The sequence below is a fragment of the Lactuca saligna genome, chromosome 5, assembly GCF_052625555.1.
Source record: "Lactuca saligna cultivar CGN05327 chromosome 5, ASM5262555v1, whole genome shotgun sequence".
NCBI lineage: Eukaryota > Viridiplantae > Streptophyta > Magnoliopsida > Asterales > Asteraceae > Lactuca > Lactuca saligna.
In genome coordinates, this window is record NC_136421.1 from 223,239,755 (window position 1) to 223,256,556 (window position 16,802).

Below are 16,802 nucleotides of genomic sequence, written 5' to 3' on the forward strand. Positions count from 1 at the left end.
AAAAATCACTTTTATCTCTTTATTTTTTAAACTTTCACATTTATCAATACTAAAATTTAGTATGTAATAACATTCGTTTATTAAGTTAAAAATATATAATATGATATATATAAAATATGATTTTCGTATTATATGATTTCTTATTTGGACCTTTTACTTTGAAATTTCCGTATTATCCGTATAGACGCCGGATACGTTTTACACATACACCCTTCATAAAATACATTGTCACATTTAGAACAACCATGTATATAATAATTAAAAAATTGAACAAAAATCACAATAACTGATGGTCCATTCCATTAATCCCTTTTTTCCGAGACTGAAAGTGGGAAACCTAATACGAATTCAAAGCATATATATATCATTACATTCAAGTGACGCTGCATTACATTACACCAAAACATAAAATCAACTAATACAGGAACTAAACCCCAACCAAAACCCTAATTACTATCCACTTAAGCAATTGCTACTTCAACAGTCCTGGATTTGGGTGGCGGAGGGACCTTCTCCACCGTCACTGTCAACACCCCATTTTCGCACTTGGCGGTGATGGCCGACATGTTACAGTTATCAGGTAGCCGGAATTTCCTCATCAGCTTCCGAGGAGGTCTCCTTTCCAGTCTCAGGTATTTGCACCCTCCTTCCTCCTCATTCTCCTCACGCTTCCTCTTCCCATTGCTTCTCACTACCAGTAACTTCTCCTCCTCCACCGTCACCTACAACGAACAATAACACAATTCAGTCGATCTCTTCATTCTCCAAATCGCTAATTTTCTTCAAATTACATCAACTAATCATTTACCTGGATGTCGGATTTGGATAAACCAGGGACGTCCATGTACATAATCAGTTCCCTGGGTGTCTCCAGTATATCCACCGCAATGTTGCCTTCCGATTCGCCATTTCCGTGATGAGAACGAGAAGAAGGGAAGATTACCTTCCCAATTGCGTCAGGGACGTCCAGTAGATGGCTCACTAAACCACCAAAATCCAGATCTCCTGGAGAAGAAATGGCAACCCTGCTCATGATTTTGTTTCTTTTGCGATTAGAATTGAGAATTGATTGGTTGATTTCTTGATTCACGAGAAGTAAAGGGGGAGGAGTGAGATTTTAATCAAGTCGAAGAAAGTTCTGTGAATGTGGAGAAAAGTCTAGAAGCATCAGGGAGTCACTCGTGGCTAGACTACATGTCTCCACGTAACCCCTTATGCTATTGCTTTGATTTTTTGGAACGGGTCGGTCCGGTTGTTCTCCCATGTTAATTTGATCTTCAACAAAAGTGAGTTTTTTAAAAATAGCCAAAGTGTTTAATAAATTAATTATTTTTAGCTAAAACAATTGAATTTTTTTAGAAGTAATCCAATAAAAAACAATGTGCAGATCAAAAAGTTTGACCATTTGCATAAAATATCCCAAAGATATAAAAATACATGAACTATCATGAGTAAATACCAATGTTCTAAAGAGTTCGCCATGACTTTGTCATGGCACGACATGACTAAAATGTTTATGTTTGCTGTCAAACTTTAACAAAATACCGATTAAAGACATATATGTATATAAAAATAAATAATACTAGAAATTACATATAAAAAATATTAATCATATACAAAATTGTTGTTTTAAATCGCGTCTTACAAACGATGTAGCTTGCCAAAACTTGTAAAAGTTTGAGACTTGTCATTGCTGTCAAAGTCACGTCTTACATCATATAGAACATTGGTAATTACAATATATTTGGCTAAATTAGATATGTTAACTGATGCATAAAATTCATCTAAATCGTCTTTATGTCAATATATTGAGATCTTCACTAAGGATCTTCTGATGCAGCTCTCCAATGATTTCAAGTCTAGTTTAAACGTCCATAATTACACTCCTTATAAAACTATATGGGATGCTAGCAACTAGAATATTTGCATTGTATTTGATTGTATAGCCGTAACGTCTCATTTTCACAACCAAAATTTTCATTTCTCACGATCAACAATAGTATTCGAAAAACATAACCAACTAAGTAGCTACAAAGCTTAGTGAGTTTCCCTAAAATACCACATACTACTAAATACATACAAGACATGCATATTAGGCCCTACAATCACAAAAATTGGCTTGCACCTGGGTCCACAGCTGCAAAGACTAGATTGTCCTCGGGTATGTTGGCCCATACCTAGTACTTGGCCTACACCACAAGCAAAACCGCCTTAATCTGATCCACTACAATATGCTGACATATCTATAAAATCAAATTAAGCAACCAAGTAACACGTAAGCACATGCAAATATCTACACAAGTCTACCTGTCTAACAGCTCACTACCGCATTCTAGGCCTCTCCCAACACACTATGCTACTATCGGCAAATCTCCAAGGAAGGCATAACTATATGTAACCAAAGGTGAGATAGACATCTGAATAGGTGATCTCACTTTCGAGCTACAACCAAATAAGGAACAAACAAGAAAGCCTAGATCAAGAGTTCTCGAGATAGCCTACGTGACTAGATACAATCCCTAGGGCACTTCACTAGACGATAACCATCATACCACTATTCCTACATCCTCTTACACAAGTGTGTATGTGTGTGTGTGTATATATATATATATATATATATATATATATATATATATATATATATATATATATATATATATATATATATATATATATATATATATAGTAACACACAAAGATACATAATACAATTTAGTGGGCCAACATTGATGCATTCGACCCACGAGAATAGTGAGGAAACTTACCTGAAACGAAGACCCGAAACGACACAACAATGCTTCAACTACTCTCGCTGATCCAACCATGAACTGACTAATCACCATGCAAAGACAAACCTCAGCCAACAACTTAATTCCTTTAAATTTGACCAAAAGTCAAACTAGTCAAAAGTCAACAATCAACAAAAGTCAACGGTCAACAAGCCAACACTCTCCACGACGTCGAGCTCCTTCTGCCACATCATGTGCATCTGGGACAAAACGGTCGTCTTTCAGACCTTTGACACGCCGTGGAAAAGCCAGAACAATATAAACATGAAATGGGACTTCACCACACAGTGGCCATCCCTTGGCCACATTGTGTGAATTGGCAGAATGCTAAAAACTTCCTAAGGTGCTTAATCCTTGCAGATCTTAACCTAAAATCTTAGATCTACTCCTTTTTAATGACTTAATGGATAAAGTTTCCAACTTTATCCATTAGGACTCCATTACAAGCCAAGATCTACAACTATAAGTTCATTAAGTCCTTAATGAGGCCATAACTTGAGCATGAACACAAGATACAACAAACATCATCCTTTTTCTCAATCAACATAAGTCTAAGGACCTATAAAGCCACCACAAGTTATGGAGTTCTTCAAACTTCAAGAACATCCAAGGAAATGACCAAAACCGCCCAAATATGACCTAGAACTTGAATATAGAAGAAGTGTGTCAAGGTATGAACTTTATACCTTCAACAACTCATAAAACTGAAGAGAATGTTGGATCCAAACCTGCTTCTTGCATCCTTTCTTCTTTGTGAACTCCCCTCTTTTGCAAACTCCACTAAAACTCAAGGAATAAGCTTCAAATCAAGAGAACAAGCTCTCAAGCATATATGGAGGCTAGGGTTTCGTGGGTGAAAGGTTAGAGGCTGGAGAGGATACCCTAATCTTGAGATTATGAGTTTAAATATGGAGGAAACCCTAAAACTTTGTGAGCTTGGACTGCACCAGTTGCCATGTCGTGGCATTCTTATTGTCATGTCGTGGCCGACCATCCAAAACGCGCGTTTTATATATTTCATGCCACGCCGTGACCATCTATTGATTCTTCCTAGTTCTCAGTTGACCTACACAGAAAAAACGGGTGTTACAATAACCTACACATTTGTATTCTATATATGGGCCTATGGCCTTTCATATATTTTATTTATTTCAAGACCAATGTAAATTTTGATTATTGGGAAAATACAAATTATAATGATTATCCTATTGTAGATTTAGGTGTGTTTTTTTAAAGAAATGTTTCTTGTCCTCTTTTGTCTGTGTCGTCCTAGACAGTACATTTCCTATTGTAGACTGTTTGTTTTTTAGAAAACCATGTACCTAAAAAAGTTTGCACGTCCTCTTCTTAAGGCAAACATAAAGTCATATCATTTCAAGTTTGCAAACGTCTTCCTGATAAACTAAAATATATATAATTACATTCGCATCTTTACAATTATTAAATATAACCATTTGGGTTGTGGTGACTTGGTAAAACATATAAAAGATATAGTAGATATCATATTGACCCATGTTTAAATTCTGATACTATTCAGCTATTGTGGCCATAGATGTTTGTTTGCGGTAACTTTAATGCATGAGACATAGCCTTATGTTTGCAGCAGGGGATTAATCGGTTCGCGAAAATTGGTCCGAAACCCTTATTTGGGAAGGTCCATGTCCTTATTAATTTTAAAACTACATGTACGACCACCTAAAAGTATAAAATTCACATCTATATCCAAATTAATATTTTAATTATGATCAAACCAATTTAATAATGAAAATTTTATCTAAAATCCAAAATACCATATGATATTACAATTACCATTCTCAAATTAAAAATTAGGATTAAACCAATTTAATCTTTAAAAGCTCGATGCCTTTAACACCAATTTCTTAAGCTTTCGACGAACATTTATTCAAAATGTGAAACAGGTTAATTAATAGATAAAAGTCACAAATGTACATTATAAGTCTAGAAGAAACAAATCTTTTGTGATGACAATATCAGTTCAATTGTTTGATGTTATTAACTTTATTATCAAACAACAACATAATCTTATTCAATCGTCTCGATACTTCAATCAACTCTTTCCAATGAAGATTTCAGATAGATGGTTTTATGAATTTTTCCATACATAGCATATGTGTATTTTTTTTAAACAGTTTGAATCAATTGATTGATTTCGTTTATGCATGAATATTGTTTTGAATATGCAATTTAGTTTTTATTTTTTTATTTACAAATTTTAGATAAATGCTGATAAAAAATAATTAAGAACAAACTTTTTGAAGTTTAAAAAACCAGTTATTTAAATTTTAGTTTATTTTAACAGTATGCATATTTAAAAAAAATAATCTTCTTTTTGCATACTGAAGATGTTGGTACACCTCTTCTTTTATAAATATAGTGTATAGACCACAAACATTTTCTTTTACCTCATGAAAACATTCAACATCCTGATGATACCAAAACATTATAGGGTCGAAATAAGATACAAATAATTTGCACCATACAAACACCCACCTACCCACATCAACAACCACAACCAAAATAATGAAATTGAGAATAATTTTGTGAAACGTCGTTAGTTTCTAAATGTAGAACATTATAATGATTAATTTTGATATGGATATACAGTTTTGATGATATTATCATATTTGCATATGACTACTCTTCCAACTCACATGCTACATAAGTCTTACATCAAGTTTCCTCTTCACTCTTCCTTCCATTCCTTTCATTCCACAACATACGAAAATCATCTATCTCCACACACATTTTGATACAATTTATATTGCATATGGTACAAATGAGATGTGAGACAAGAGTGCGGGAGGAGAGGGTTGGGGAAACCGCTAAACCCACTAAATCACATGGTATCACAAGGGAGAGAATCTTGTCCCATGCCGGTACCACCCTCCACCCCTCAACCATCTTTCACCACTCCGTCCACTTTTATACTATGCCATGATAATTTGATTTATTTTCAAAATATTATATTTAATTTTAAACATGTACAATAACAATGTAAATTTTATTCGCTAAAAAATATAATTCGGTAACCATAACAATATACATACACTAACATATTAAGCAGTAACCACACTAAACCTTTAAAACAATGCTAGATTGGTTTAAGCTTTAGCAACTTATCCTTGCCATCTTTCTTCATCCATTCCTCAAACGCTCTTGTTTCATAAGGTATCCTCAAGATCCCATTATTTGAAAACCCGTACTCTTCAGCCGACCTCCATAAGAACTCCAAAAAGTCTGTATGACTGAGAGTAGTCGTATGAATGATGAAACATTTAGTTGTTTCTTCATTTACACCTACTGATATAGGAACATACCCTTTTGGCACTAAAGATGAACGTCTTCTCATAATAATCTTGCTTAGCTTACTTCCCTTTACACCCATGGTCCTTCAAGTGCTAAAATTATTCGTTTTTGGATACCCAATCCGCTTATATTTATATCCGTTTCAACTTTGTTTCTAGAAGGCTAGGGTACATACGGAATGTGTACTTTGGATTTGTTTTGAACATATATATCGTTAATTTTTAATTACAATTAAATAAATTTAACAGATTGCGATATTGAGTAATTGACAAGGCCGGCATACCGTAACATTAACGTTAAGAATTAACAATTAGTATTACATATTACATATATACATATAATGCACGTATCTATGTTTAGATAATTAATTAGTGTTGGAATCAAGATCGTTCTCCAGTTACAAATGCATTATGACAACAATTATATAATTGAAGATTGTAAGATATTTTTTTTGGCAGTAGGTGCCAATTATGATTCCTTTTTGTTTTGTTTGGGAAAAACGTTGTCAACATTAAGACGATGGTACTTAGAAAGTACTATCGATCGTATGAAGTATGAACGGAATTGGCTATACATGTGATGTGAGGTGATTGTTTGCCTGTGGATGCCGTACAAAATATGTCGTGTTTGATGTGTAGTTTTGATTTAGAAGGATAAGATAAAGGGTGTGATTTTGAACGTTATGACCTTCATATTCAAAATACACGTCTTTAACATAAATTAAATCACCTCAATTTATCCAATTTTAGTTAAGGCTTCCTTAATAAATAAAAAACTTTTTGACATATATCACATTCTCATTGATTTGGTCACATATCATTGTGGTTATTTTCAATTAATTTTTTTCTAGATGACATTTTATGGTTATTTTCAATTAATTTTTTTCCACATGTCATTTTGTGGTTTTTTTCATTTTATTAATTTCTACATAATATTTAAATGTAATAATTACAATAAATATAATAATAAATGCATATCAATTTCATTAATTGACTTTCTTCTAATTTCAAATTTTTTAAATAAAAGTTTCATTAGTTTCCTTTGTTTATTTATTTAAATTATTTGTTTAATTTAAAAGAAAAAAAAAACAATTTAATTTTAATAATTCAATATTTTTTTTATTTTTTTGTTATAAATTCAAACTTCTAAAAATGTTTACAATTTCATATTTTTTTCTTTAAAATGAACCTATGTGAATTGGTGATTAAATTAAGGTATTATTACTTAACTGAAATTAGACCGATATATAACTGGTATTATTTCGAGAATATCAATATATTGCACAATTATACTTATTTTATTTATAGATTCACAAAAAGGAAAATAAGGTAAGGCTTTTATTTAAGATTTATTTTATATATATATATATATATATATATATATATATATATATATATATATATATATATATATAAAATAAATAAAACACTATATTTTTGGACGATTTTAAATATAAAACTAACAGGTTTTTCCGTAAAAGCCTAAGGTATATTTCTAGTATAACAAGTTGTATAGGTTATTTCAACATCATAAAGGAAACTGAAAGAAAACAATTGAGAGCAGGTTCAGTATCCTGTTGCTTGGACCGCTGCTTAATGGGCCGAGCAATACTTGGTGGGATGATATAATGCCGATTAAATTACAAGAATGGTTCTTATAGTTTATTATTTTAACTTATTATTTTATACTTTTAGTCTTTAATTTATTATTTTAACTTTGAAAGTTTATGCTCTTTGTGTTTTTATACCTTTGATCTCTATTTTACTTAAAAATACTATTATTTAAATAATAAAAATGATCTCTATTTTACTTAAAAATACTATTATTTAAATAATAAAAATGATAAGATAAACAAGATAAAGTTTTATAAAACTTTATAGTTATCAGGTCGTTTTTTTGGATTAATGTTATAAAGCATAACTTTTGCTGTAGTTGGGTAGGTTGATTGTAAAATTCAAAACTTATAATCTCCTCTCTATAACTTCTAGGCTCTAGCATTTAGCTACTTTTAATAAAATGTTGTGGTTCTAAAAATAAAATTTTTTGTTTTTGTTGAAGACGATATTTGACAACTTTGATTTTGTTGGTTGATAAATGGATTTCTTTTGCCTCAATATATGTGTTATTTACGTGTTTGGTAACTTTAGATTAGCTCATTTCATCTAAATAAAAACTTCACAATACTATGCTAAATCATGGAATTTGATATGAGAAACATGTCAAAAAGACCGTAGGATAAGATAAGATTATGTTTTATCAAAGGTCATGTGTAAAAACGACAAAATTTACTTGATCTTGGACTTGTGAGTCGGTAGGTATGAAGATTGATTTTATTTTGTAACAACCATAAATTTTACGTCAGATTAAAATTTTTTCAATCATAAATAAAAACCACATAACATTGTTTACAAAATGTTTTCAAATCATTTTCCATCAGAGTGTCCCAAAAATCATAACATAAGGATGATGAACGATACGGTCACGCCTTCGCCTTTCCACGATCTCCTGAAGTACCTGAAACAATAAACTGAAAACTATAAGCCCGAGGGCTTAGTGAGCTACCCCCAAAATACCAATACCACACTGACAATACCACAACAATAATAATCAATCCAATCAACATGCATACTGGACCATCGACCTGACTGGACCGCCCTACCGGGCCTACAGTCTGTCTGAATCCATCCCAAGCCTTCGATATGACTGGTCCGCGACGTGGGCCTACAGTCTCCCCGGACCGCTCATAGGGTATATTGGCCTTCAGCACAAAGTAGGAACGCCTCAACCCAGCCACAATCAAATAACCATGTGCGCATACTATCATATACAGGCATATATAAACATCAAACATATATGTCACACTGATCATCAATCATAGAATTCTCCTGTAACTAGAGTACCGACCTAGCAGGTCACTAACACACCAATCCCTACGGATCATAAGAGCATAACATACTGTCTACCTCGATTCCGATCTAACAGATCATAACCACATGCAACATACCATAACAATAACAACTAAAGGGGTCGGCCTTGGTGCCATAGACCCTATCGATATAGTGAGGATAACTCACCTTGCAGATGTCGACTCGAAAGGCAACTCCAACTCCTAGTTCACTTGACACAGGCCCCACCACCTATCGTCATAGCACAACATACTCATAAGTCCTTAACCTTATAAGGTGTTCCATAATCCACTAGTCAACCCTTGGTCAAAGTAAAAGTCATCGGTCAAGGTCAACAGTCCATGTTGACCTTAACTCGCCGAGTACCCTTGGGTACTTGCCGAGTTCTATGAAGTACATTCCAACTCGCCGAGTCTTCGGAGAGACTCGTCGAGTTCCTTTGATTCTCGATCAAAATTAAGGTCGCCCGTCGAGTTCCCTTCTTGCAACTCGACGGATACACACTCATACATATCCAATAGAAAACTCATCCGACTCGTCGAGTTGTTCTTCAACTCGTCGAGTCTTATGGCGATCTTCATCGGACTCGCCGAGTTGTTCATCAACTCATCGAGTTCAAGGCCATCTTCATGTGATTCGCCGAGTTAACCTTGCGACTTGCCAAGTCCATTCAGTTCTTTTTCCATACAGACTTGATTTGAGCCATGCAACGGCTCTAACTCATAGATCCAAGCTTCTAGGGCATGCTTATCACGTAAAGTTGCAAACTTTACGTGCATGCATGACCATAAAGGCTCTAAATGTCTACTCTAAGTTCTTAATGGAACTTCATTCTCAAGAGGGACCTTAATCACAACCAAGATTGTGACTTTATGCTTCTAAAATCCAAGGAGGGTCTAGATCTGAAGTTACAACTTCAGATCTAGCCCATAGCTCATCATACCAACTTGAAAATCCATAAAAGCCCTAGAAACTCAACAAAAGGGAAAAAGGGAAGTAAAAATGGCACTTTGATACCTCCAAAGGATGCTAGTTGAGGTAAATCCAGCTTCCCACTCCTTCCTTGTTTCAATTTCCTTTGCACTCTTAGCTTTCTTCCTCTAATATCCTTTTTTCCAAGCTTCAACACCACACCAAGGCACACACACACGAATTAGGGTTTTAAGGGGGCTCTCCAAGACTGTAAAGAGGCCAAAGGAGGCTAAGACTCCTTTAAATAGAGGTGCAAACCCCGGGATTTAGGGTTTCCATTTCCATCTCCTACTCGCCGAGTCCCAACATGGACTCGTCGAGTAGGTTACTTAACATGCGATCCCATCCCGCTGCTACTCGACGACTAGGTCAACCAGCTCATCATGTTAGAGCTTAACCTAATAAATCTTATTTAAGTAATACCTGAGAATCACAGCGTTACATATTTGGCGAACATCTTTCATGATAAAAATTGGAAAATGGTATATAAAGGGGGGAAAATAAAAACATAGTTGTGAGGAAGAGATGGTTGTCCAAGGATTCAACAGAGATGATTTTTCTTTATGATTTTGTGAAATGTTAAAAACTCTTGCAATGGAGACATGAACAAAAATTTGATTCCACAAAAGTTGTCATTGTAGGGAAATTTAGGGTTTGTGGTGGAGATCTGCATACCAACTTGGGTCGTGATATCACTTTCCGAACTGATATTTCTACCGTATACCTAGGTTACAAGAAATTCAGCCAAGGATAATCCAAGTGGGAACTTACGATTCTAGGCACAAAAATTGTAAGCCAATATGCCAGAGGATTCTGTGAAAGTATGATGAAAATCGAGAGATTAAGATCATAACCCTCTACTGAAGAGGAAAAACTGTTTATATATTAAACGAGATTAGGGTTTCATTAGGGTTAAGCCATCATTAGTTGCTTTGGAAGCAAGTAATAATAATCCATATTTAATGAGGATTTAGGTCCTAGCCAGGGGCTCTGCCCCTTAGACCCCGCTAGGGGTGCTGCCCTAGACCCCGCCTGTAACATCCCAAAAATCATGACCAAAAATTTCTTTTAAAAAACATTACTAAACCATAGCATTAAATCATTTCAAACATACTAAAAGGGGTTATATGAAAAATCAGAGTATTTTTCCCAAAACACTTATTCATTTTATCAGAGTAAGCATCCCGGGCTAAACTTCTTGGTGTGTGCCATGCGATCATCCCGAGCTCTTCTCTCCACTACCCAAAGTACCTGAAACCAAAATTGAAAACCGTAAGCACGAAGCTTAGTGAGTTCCCCAACCTACCACATACCATACATATTTATTGATCCGTAGATGCCATACATAACCCTGAGCACATAACAACACACTAGGTCCCCGCTCGCTGCATTGGGCCTCGCCCGCCATCGGACCCCGTCCATCATCAGGTCTCACCTGGCATCGTGCCCCGCTCGGTATACAGTATGTTTCCATTAGGCCCCACCTGTTTCTGGGCCTCGTCCACCACTACACATACATACTATCAAATAACACACCAGAGCATACAAGCATATCTAATTGTACCCTATTCTAAGGCCTCACCTGACTTGGGCCCCGCCCCTGATCTGCTATTGAAGTAGTGGAACCCCGTCCATACTCCTACTAGTAGTGACATACAGGCCCTGCCCACACTCACATCCTTCCTGCCACGAGCCTCGCCTCTACTATGCTAATATCAAGATATGGAACCCCATCTATACTCAGCTAGTGATGAGATATGGGACCTCGCCCACACTCACCTCCCTACTAAGCAAATACAAGCATCACAAAGACAACAAGTATAATCTAACATACCACATAAGAATCTTGAGGTTTTCTTTCCTTTCTAGGTCTTCTGAATTCACGGTGTTACAACTCTCCCCCACTTAAACTAGACTTCATCCTCGAAGTCCTCCACGGTCAACTACCTTACCATCCAGTTACCACTTTACCACTAGTTACACACTCCGCCCATCCGATCCCATCCTTGAAGATGTTATCTTCAGAATAACCCGATCATTCCTACCTTCGAGTACAACACTTTTACCCAACCGGTAACCTTACCAATACTCTTATTACACTTACCCTTGATACACAATGGGTTTACCCTTTTACCCTACACTGTCACTCCCCCTTCCAAGGCACTTTCCACAAGCAACAAACCTTTCCAATCTCCTTCGAGGACCAATCCTCTACTGAAACCGCAATCCCAGCTACTCCCAGTGTCGGCCATCATACCAATTCTCACGGAATAATCCTACATACAATGCTCCAATATTGAAAACTCCACCCCGCGTGAGAATTCAGACAATCCTTCGTGTAGCAAATCCCTCTCTGCTACGTTTAAGGCTCATACGAGAACGACATCACCAAGTTAAGTCATTTACTCTGAGATCATTTGATTCCGCGGTGAGAAACTTAGCATCACCCGATCAGCTCACGGCTTTTTGCACCAAATCCCTTACCATCATTCCTGCCAGAAGTCCTGTTGAATCCCATTTTCCTACCTGATGAACCGAGACCACCCTGGTCCCAACTTATCTACCATTACCCGAAATGTCGGTCCCCCACCGGTTACCGAACGCAAAAACATTCCCTCAGTCGCTCTCAGCGGCTTATGAAGATACAACGAATACCTGAACTGCTCTACCAACCTAGCAATTTTGGCTCTAGAAGATATGGGATCCTCGATCCCCTACATTACCCTAAGGTCTCAACCAGGTCCCACCTGTTGCTAAAAGAACACGGGCCTAGCCCACGGGTCTCACCCAACTATACTTCGGAGCGACCTCTCCCACAGGTCTCACCTATCCAGGGCTATGCAGGCCCACTCCTCCTGTAATCTCAACTTGCTAAACTTTCCTGGTTCTTATCATGCTAACTCTAAGATACGATCCCCCGCCCACACTCCACGAACTAGGAGATAGGGGCCCCCGCCCACACTCTGCTAACTAAGTTGCTAATGAATGTTACGGCTTACCTGCAGTCTTACATCACTTCCCTTACTGACTCGTTGTTGGGGAATATCGCGACTACCTCGCAGCCTTATATCCTGACTAAACTCGCACCTGCCGAAGGCTCTCCAACCTGGTTTCCTCTAACCATCCATCAACTATTCGCGAAGACGCGAACTCAAGGTTGGAAAGTTTGCCCAACTTCCAACCTAACTACTCCTCAATCTAAACAACCACTTGAGTTGCTTCATTCCTCACCAAGACTGTGGAACCACCCCAGTCTTGCACTTACTTCTGTCTCTAGCCCCTTGAGTGGCTCTCCCCCACTTTGATTCGTCTAGCTCCTCACAGCTCACAGTTTGGGAGAATTACCAATTTTCCCTACCATCCTCTGGCCACTATGCTAAAAACCTAAGCTTACCACAGCTGGGAATCTAACGGATCTATCCCCTAATGACACCTTCCCGAAACTAGCAAGACACTACCGAGTCCCACACATGCATGCTACAATTACTGCATCCAAAGTATCCTACTCTAAAGGAGGCGACCTCCTGTTATCATTCTAACATCCATGGAATTCAGATGGCATATAATCCAATCACAAACAGGCCACAAAATTTCGATATATTATTATCACTACCGATGCATAACCATAACAATAAGATCATAACATAAGCTGAATAAGAATGAAAGATACGTACATGATGCATCGGGCTGCTCATGCCTCATTTGAAACCAACTGATACGCCTTGCTCCTTGCTGCAAACGTCTCTGTCTGGCCTTTACGGCCGTCGGTGATCCTCAAGGTTGCAAGGGCAGGTGTTATCACCTGTCCTACTGAATTTAAACTCAGACATTGGGCCTTCTTGTGGTCCTTCTGACTGCAATGGAAACGTATCAGGTCTGATCCCTGGGTGGCGGTAGCAGTACAATCCCTGCTAAAGTGATCAATCTGGCCGCACTTGAAGCAGCCAGAATCACCACCGCTGCCACTCCTACACGCACCCTCGTGCGTCCTGTCGCACTTGCCATAGCGGCCCCGGTCCTAAGGACCTCTCAATCTAGAATCTTATGTCTTGGGCCTCTTGCCTGATCCAATGGATATCTGAACCTCTGTCAACTGTCTCCTCCTTTCTATCTTAAGATCAATCTCTCTTTCTCTGGCCCGAGCGATCATGTATTCCAACATCTTGCAGCTGGACCGACTCACAAACAGGCTGATATCACTCCTCAACATCTCGTGGTACTGAGCCTTCTTCATCTCCTCATCCACTACATATTGCGGAACCAGAAGGGCTCTCTCTCTCTCTCTGAACTTGGTGGTAATCTCCGCCACTAACTTTGTAGTCTGTCTCCAATCCTAAAACTCCCGGGCTAACTGTTGCACCTCAATCACCGATGCAAACTCGACCTTGAACCTGGCCAAGAAATTTCTCCATGTCATCGCGTCCAACGCGAAATCATCCCTGATAGCATGACCAACCTCCTCCCACCAATCCCTTGATCTGTCCTTCAGAAGACATGAGGCAAGTCGAACCTTGTCCCCCTCGGGACACCGGCTGGAACGAAAAGTGTTGGCGACATCAGCCAACCATCTGTCACTAGCAATGGGGTCCCTAGCCCCATGGTAGTCTGGGGCTCTGCAATCTCTGAACTCATGGAATTTCAATGTATGCACTACCAACATGGCCATCATCTCTGTGCGGAAGGCTCCAAGCCTCTCGTCCAAAATCTCAAGGATACCCTTCTTGACCATGCAAAATATCACAAGAGTCAGGTCTAGACTACTGTGTGTAACCTCAACTGATACAAACTCCCTCATCCGCTCCTCGAGCTACTCGGTCCCTGAACCTGAGCCTGATCCCTCTCTGACACCTAATCCATCCACTGGTATATCTTGCATCACCGCCATACTTAAAACATGCCATAACAATCATCAAAATACACATCACTGCTGAGGGATCACACACACAGTACAAATTCCCTGGTTTTATCTCGGCCCCTCTTGAATCGAGTACGGATCCTCTGTTATCAGTAGTACGGGCCAATACTACCTTCCACATTTATTTGTACTTTCCTCAAGAGTTACCTTAACTCCACCAAGTCCTTTTCACTATCACCGTTGCTCCCAGCACTAAACTCATCCTAGGCCTACCCTAGGGAAATCTTTGACCCAAACCAGTCCTCAACTGTTGAAGGTCTCTTCGTAATTCTAATTAGCCATCACCTGAATACCATCACATGTAACGAGGCTCAGATAATCCTTCGAGTAAAGGACTCGTCCCTACAACAGTTAGGACTCAGATAAGAGGAAAATCCCATCACTCCCATCACTCAAAGTCCCACAAAGCACAGAGCAAGCAACATTCAGACAAAAGGAAAAGCTAACCATATCATAAACAAGAAATCATATTCACATCTTAGGAATCTGCACTAGCATGCAATATAAGCTCATATAATCAGGCATAACCTAAACATGTTATCCTACCACTATCTAACTAATACTATCATATAGCTCAATAAGCCCATATAACAGGCACATAAGGCATCCTCCTAGATCCTCAGCCCTAAATCTAGTATGCTGATCACATAATCATAACATAACATAAACTTCTATGGGTAATTTGGGAGAAATTACTTGAGCTCGGCTGATTGCATGCAGTACACCCTTTTCTTCTTTTAAAATTCTTATTCCTTTTTCGAAATCCTTTTTCTTTTCAAAGTTCTTTTTATAAAAACGATTTTCCTTTGAAAAATTTCCTGACCAAGCCCTCAATATGAGTTCAGTCACACCCGAGAGTGTACCCGAATCCCTCAAACCATGGCTCTGATACCAACTTGTAACATCCCAAAAATCATGACCAAAAATTTCTTTTAAACAACCATATCATTAAATCATTTCAAACATACTAAAAGGGGTTATATGACAAATCAGAGTATTTTTCCCAAAACACTTATTCATTTTATCAGAGTAAACATCCAGGCTAAACTTCTTGGTGTGTGCCATGTGATCATCCCGAGCTCTTCTCTCCGCTACCGGAAGTACCTGAAACCAAAACTGAAAACCGTAAACACGAGCTTAGTGAGTTCCCCAACCTACCGCATACCATACATATCTACTGGTCCATACATGCCATATACAACCCTGAGCACATAACAACACACTGGGCCCCCGCCAGCTGCATTGGGCCTCACCCGCCATCGGACACCATCCGTCATCAGGCCCCGCCTGGCATCAGGTCCCACCTAGCATCGAGCCCGGCTCGGTATACATATATGTTTCTCTTAGGCCCCACATGTCTCTGGGCCTCGCCTGAAACTACACATACATACTATCAAATAACACACTAGAGCATACAAACATATCTAACTGTACCGTATTCTAATGCCTCGCCTAACTTGGACCCCGCCCCTAGTCTGTTACTGAAATAGTGGAACCCCATCCATACTCCTACTAGTAGTGAGATATGGGCCCTGCCCACACTCATTTCCTTCCTGCGACGGGCCTCACCCCTACTATGCTAATATCGAGATATGGAACCCCATCCATACTTAGCTAGTGATGAGATACGGGACCTCGCCCACACTCACAAGCCAACAAGACGGCGTACGACATTTCTGCCCATACAAAGCTTGATAAGATGTCATCTTAATGCTCGAGTGGAAACTATTATTATAGGAAAATTCTACCAATGGTAAATGTTCATCCCAGTTACCTTGAAATTCTAAGGTACATGCCCTTAGCATATCTTCAAGTGTTTGTATCGTTCATTCGCTCTGACCATCAGTCTGTGGATGGTAAGCTGTACTTAAACACAACTTGGTACCCATTTCC

The 16,802-nt window shown here is 38.2% G+C and overlaps 1 protein-coding gene across 1 annotated transcript; it reads right to left on the bottom strand.

Annotated features, from left to right (window-relative positions):
• Positions 1–277: 277 nt before the first annotated feature.
• On the bottom strand, positions 278–1,139 carry LOC144997149 (HSP20-like chaperones superfamily protein). The gene is made up of 2 exons (XM_078956981.1): positions 809–1,139; positions 278–722 (listed from the first exon to the last, which is right to left on the bottom strand). The coding sequence occupies exons 1-2, from the start codon at positions 1,031–1,033 to the stop codon at positions 462–464; spliced, it is 486 nt and encodes a 161-aa protein (XP_078813107.1). The 5' UTR covers positions 1,034–1,139; the 3' UTR covers positions 278–461.
• Positions 1,140–16,802: the final 15,663 nt, after the last annotated feature.

What these genes read in the sequence shown, in the direction of transcription:
- LOC144997149 (XM_078956981.1), bottom strand. Translation starts at nt 1,033, where the DNA reads ATGAGCAGGGTTGCCATTTCTTCTCCAGGAGATCTGGATTTTGGTGGT. An exon ending in TATCCAAATCCGACATCCAG is followed by an intron (nt 723 to 808) that starts GTAAATGATTAG and finishes TGTTCGTTGTAG; the next exon opens with GTGACGGTGGAGGAGGAGAA.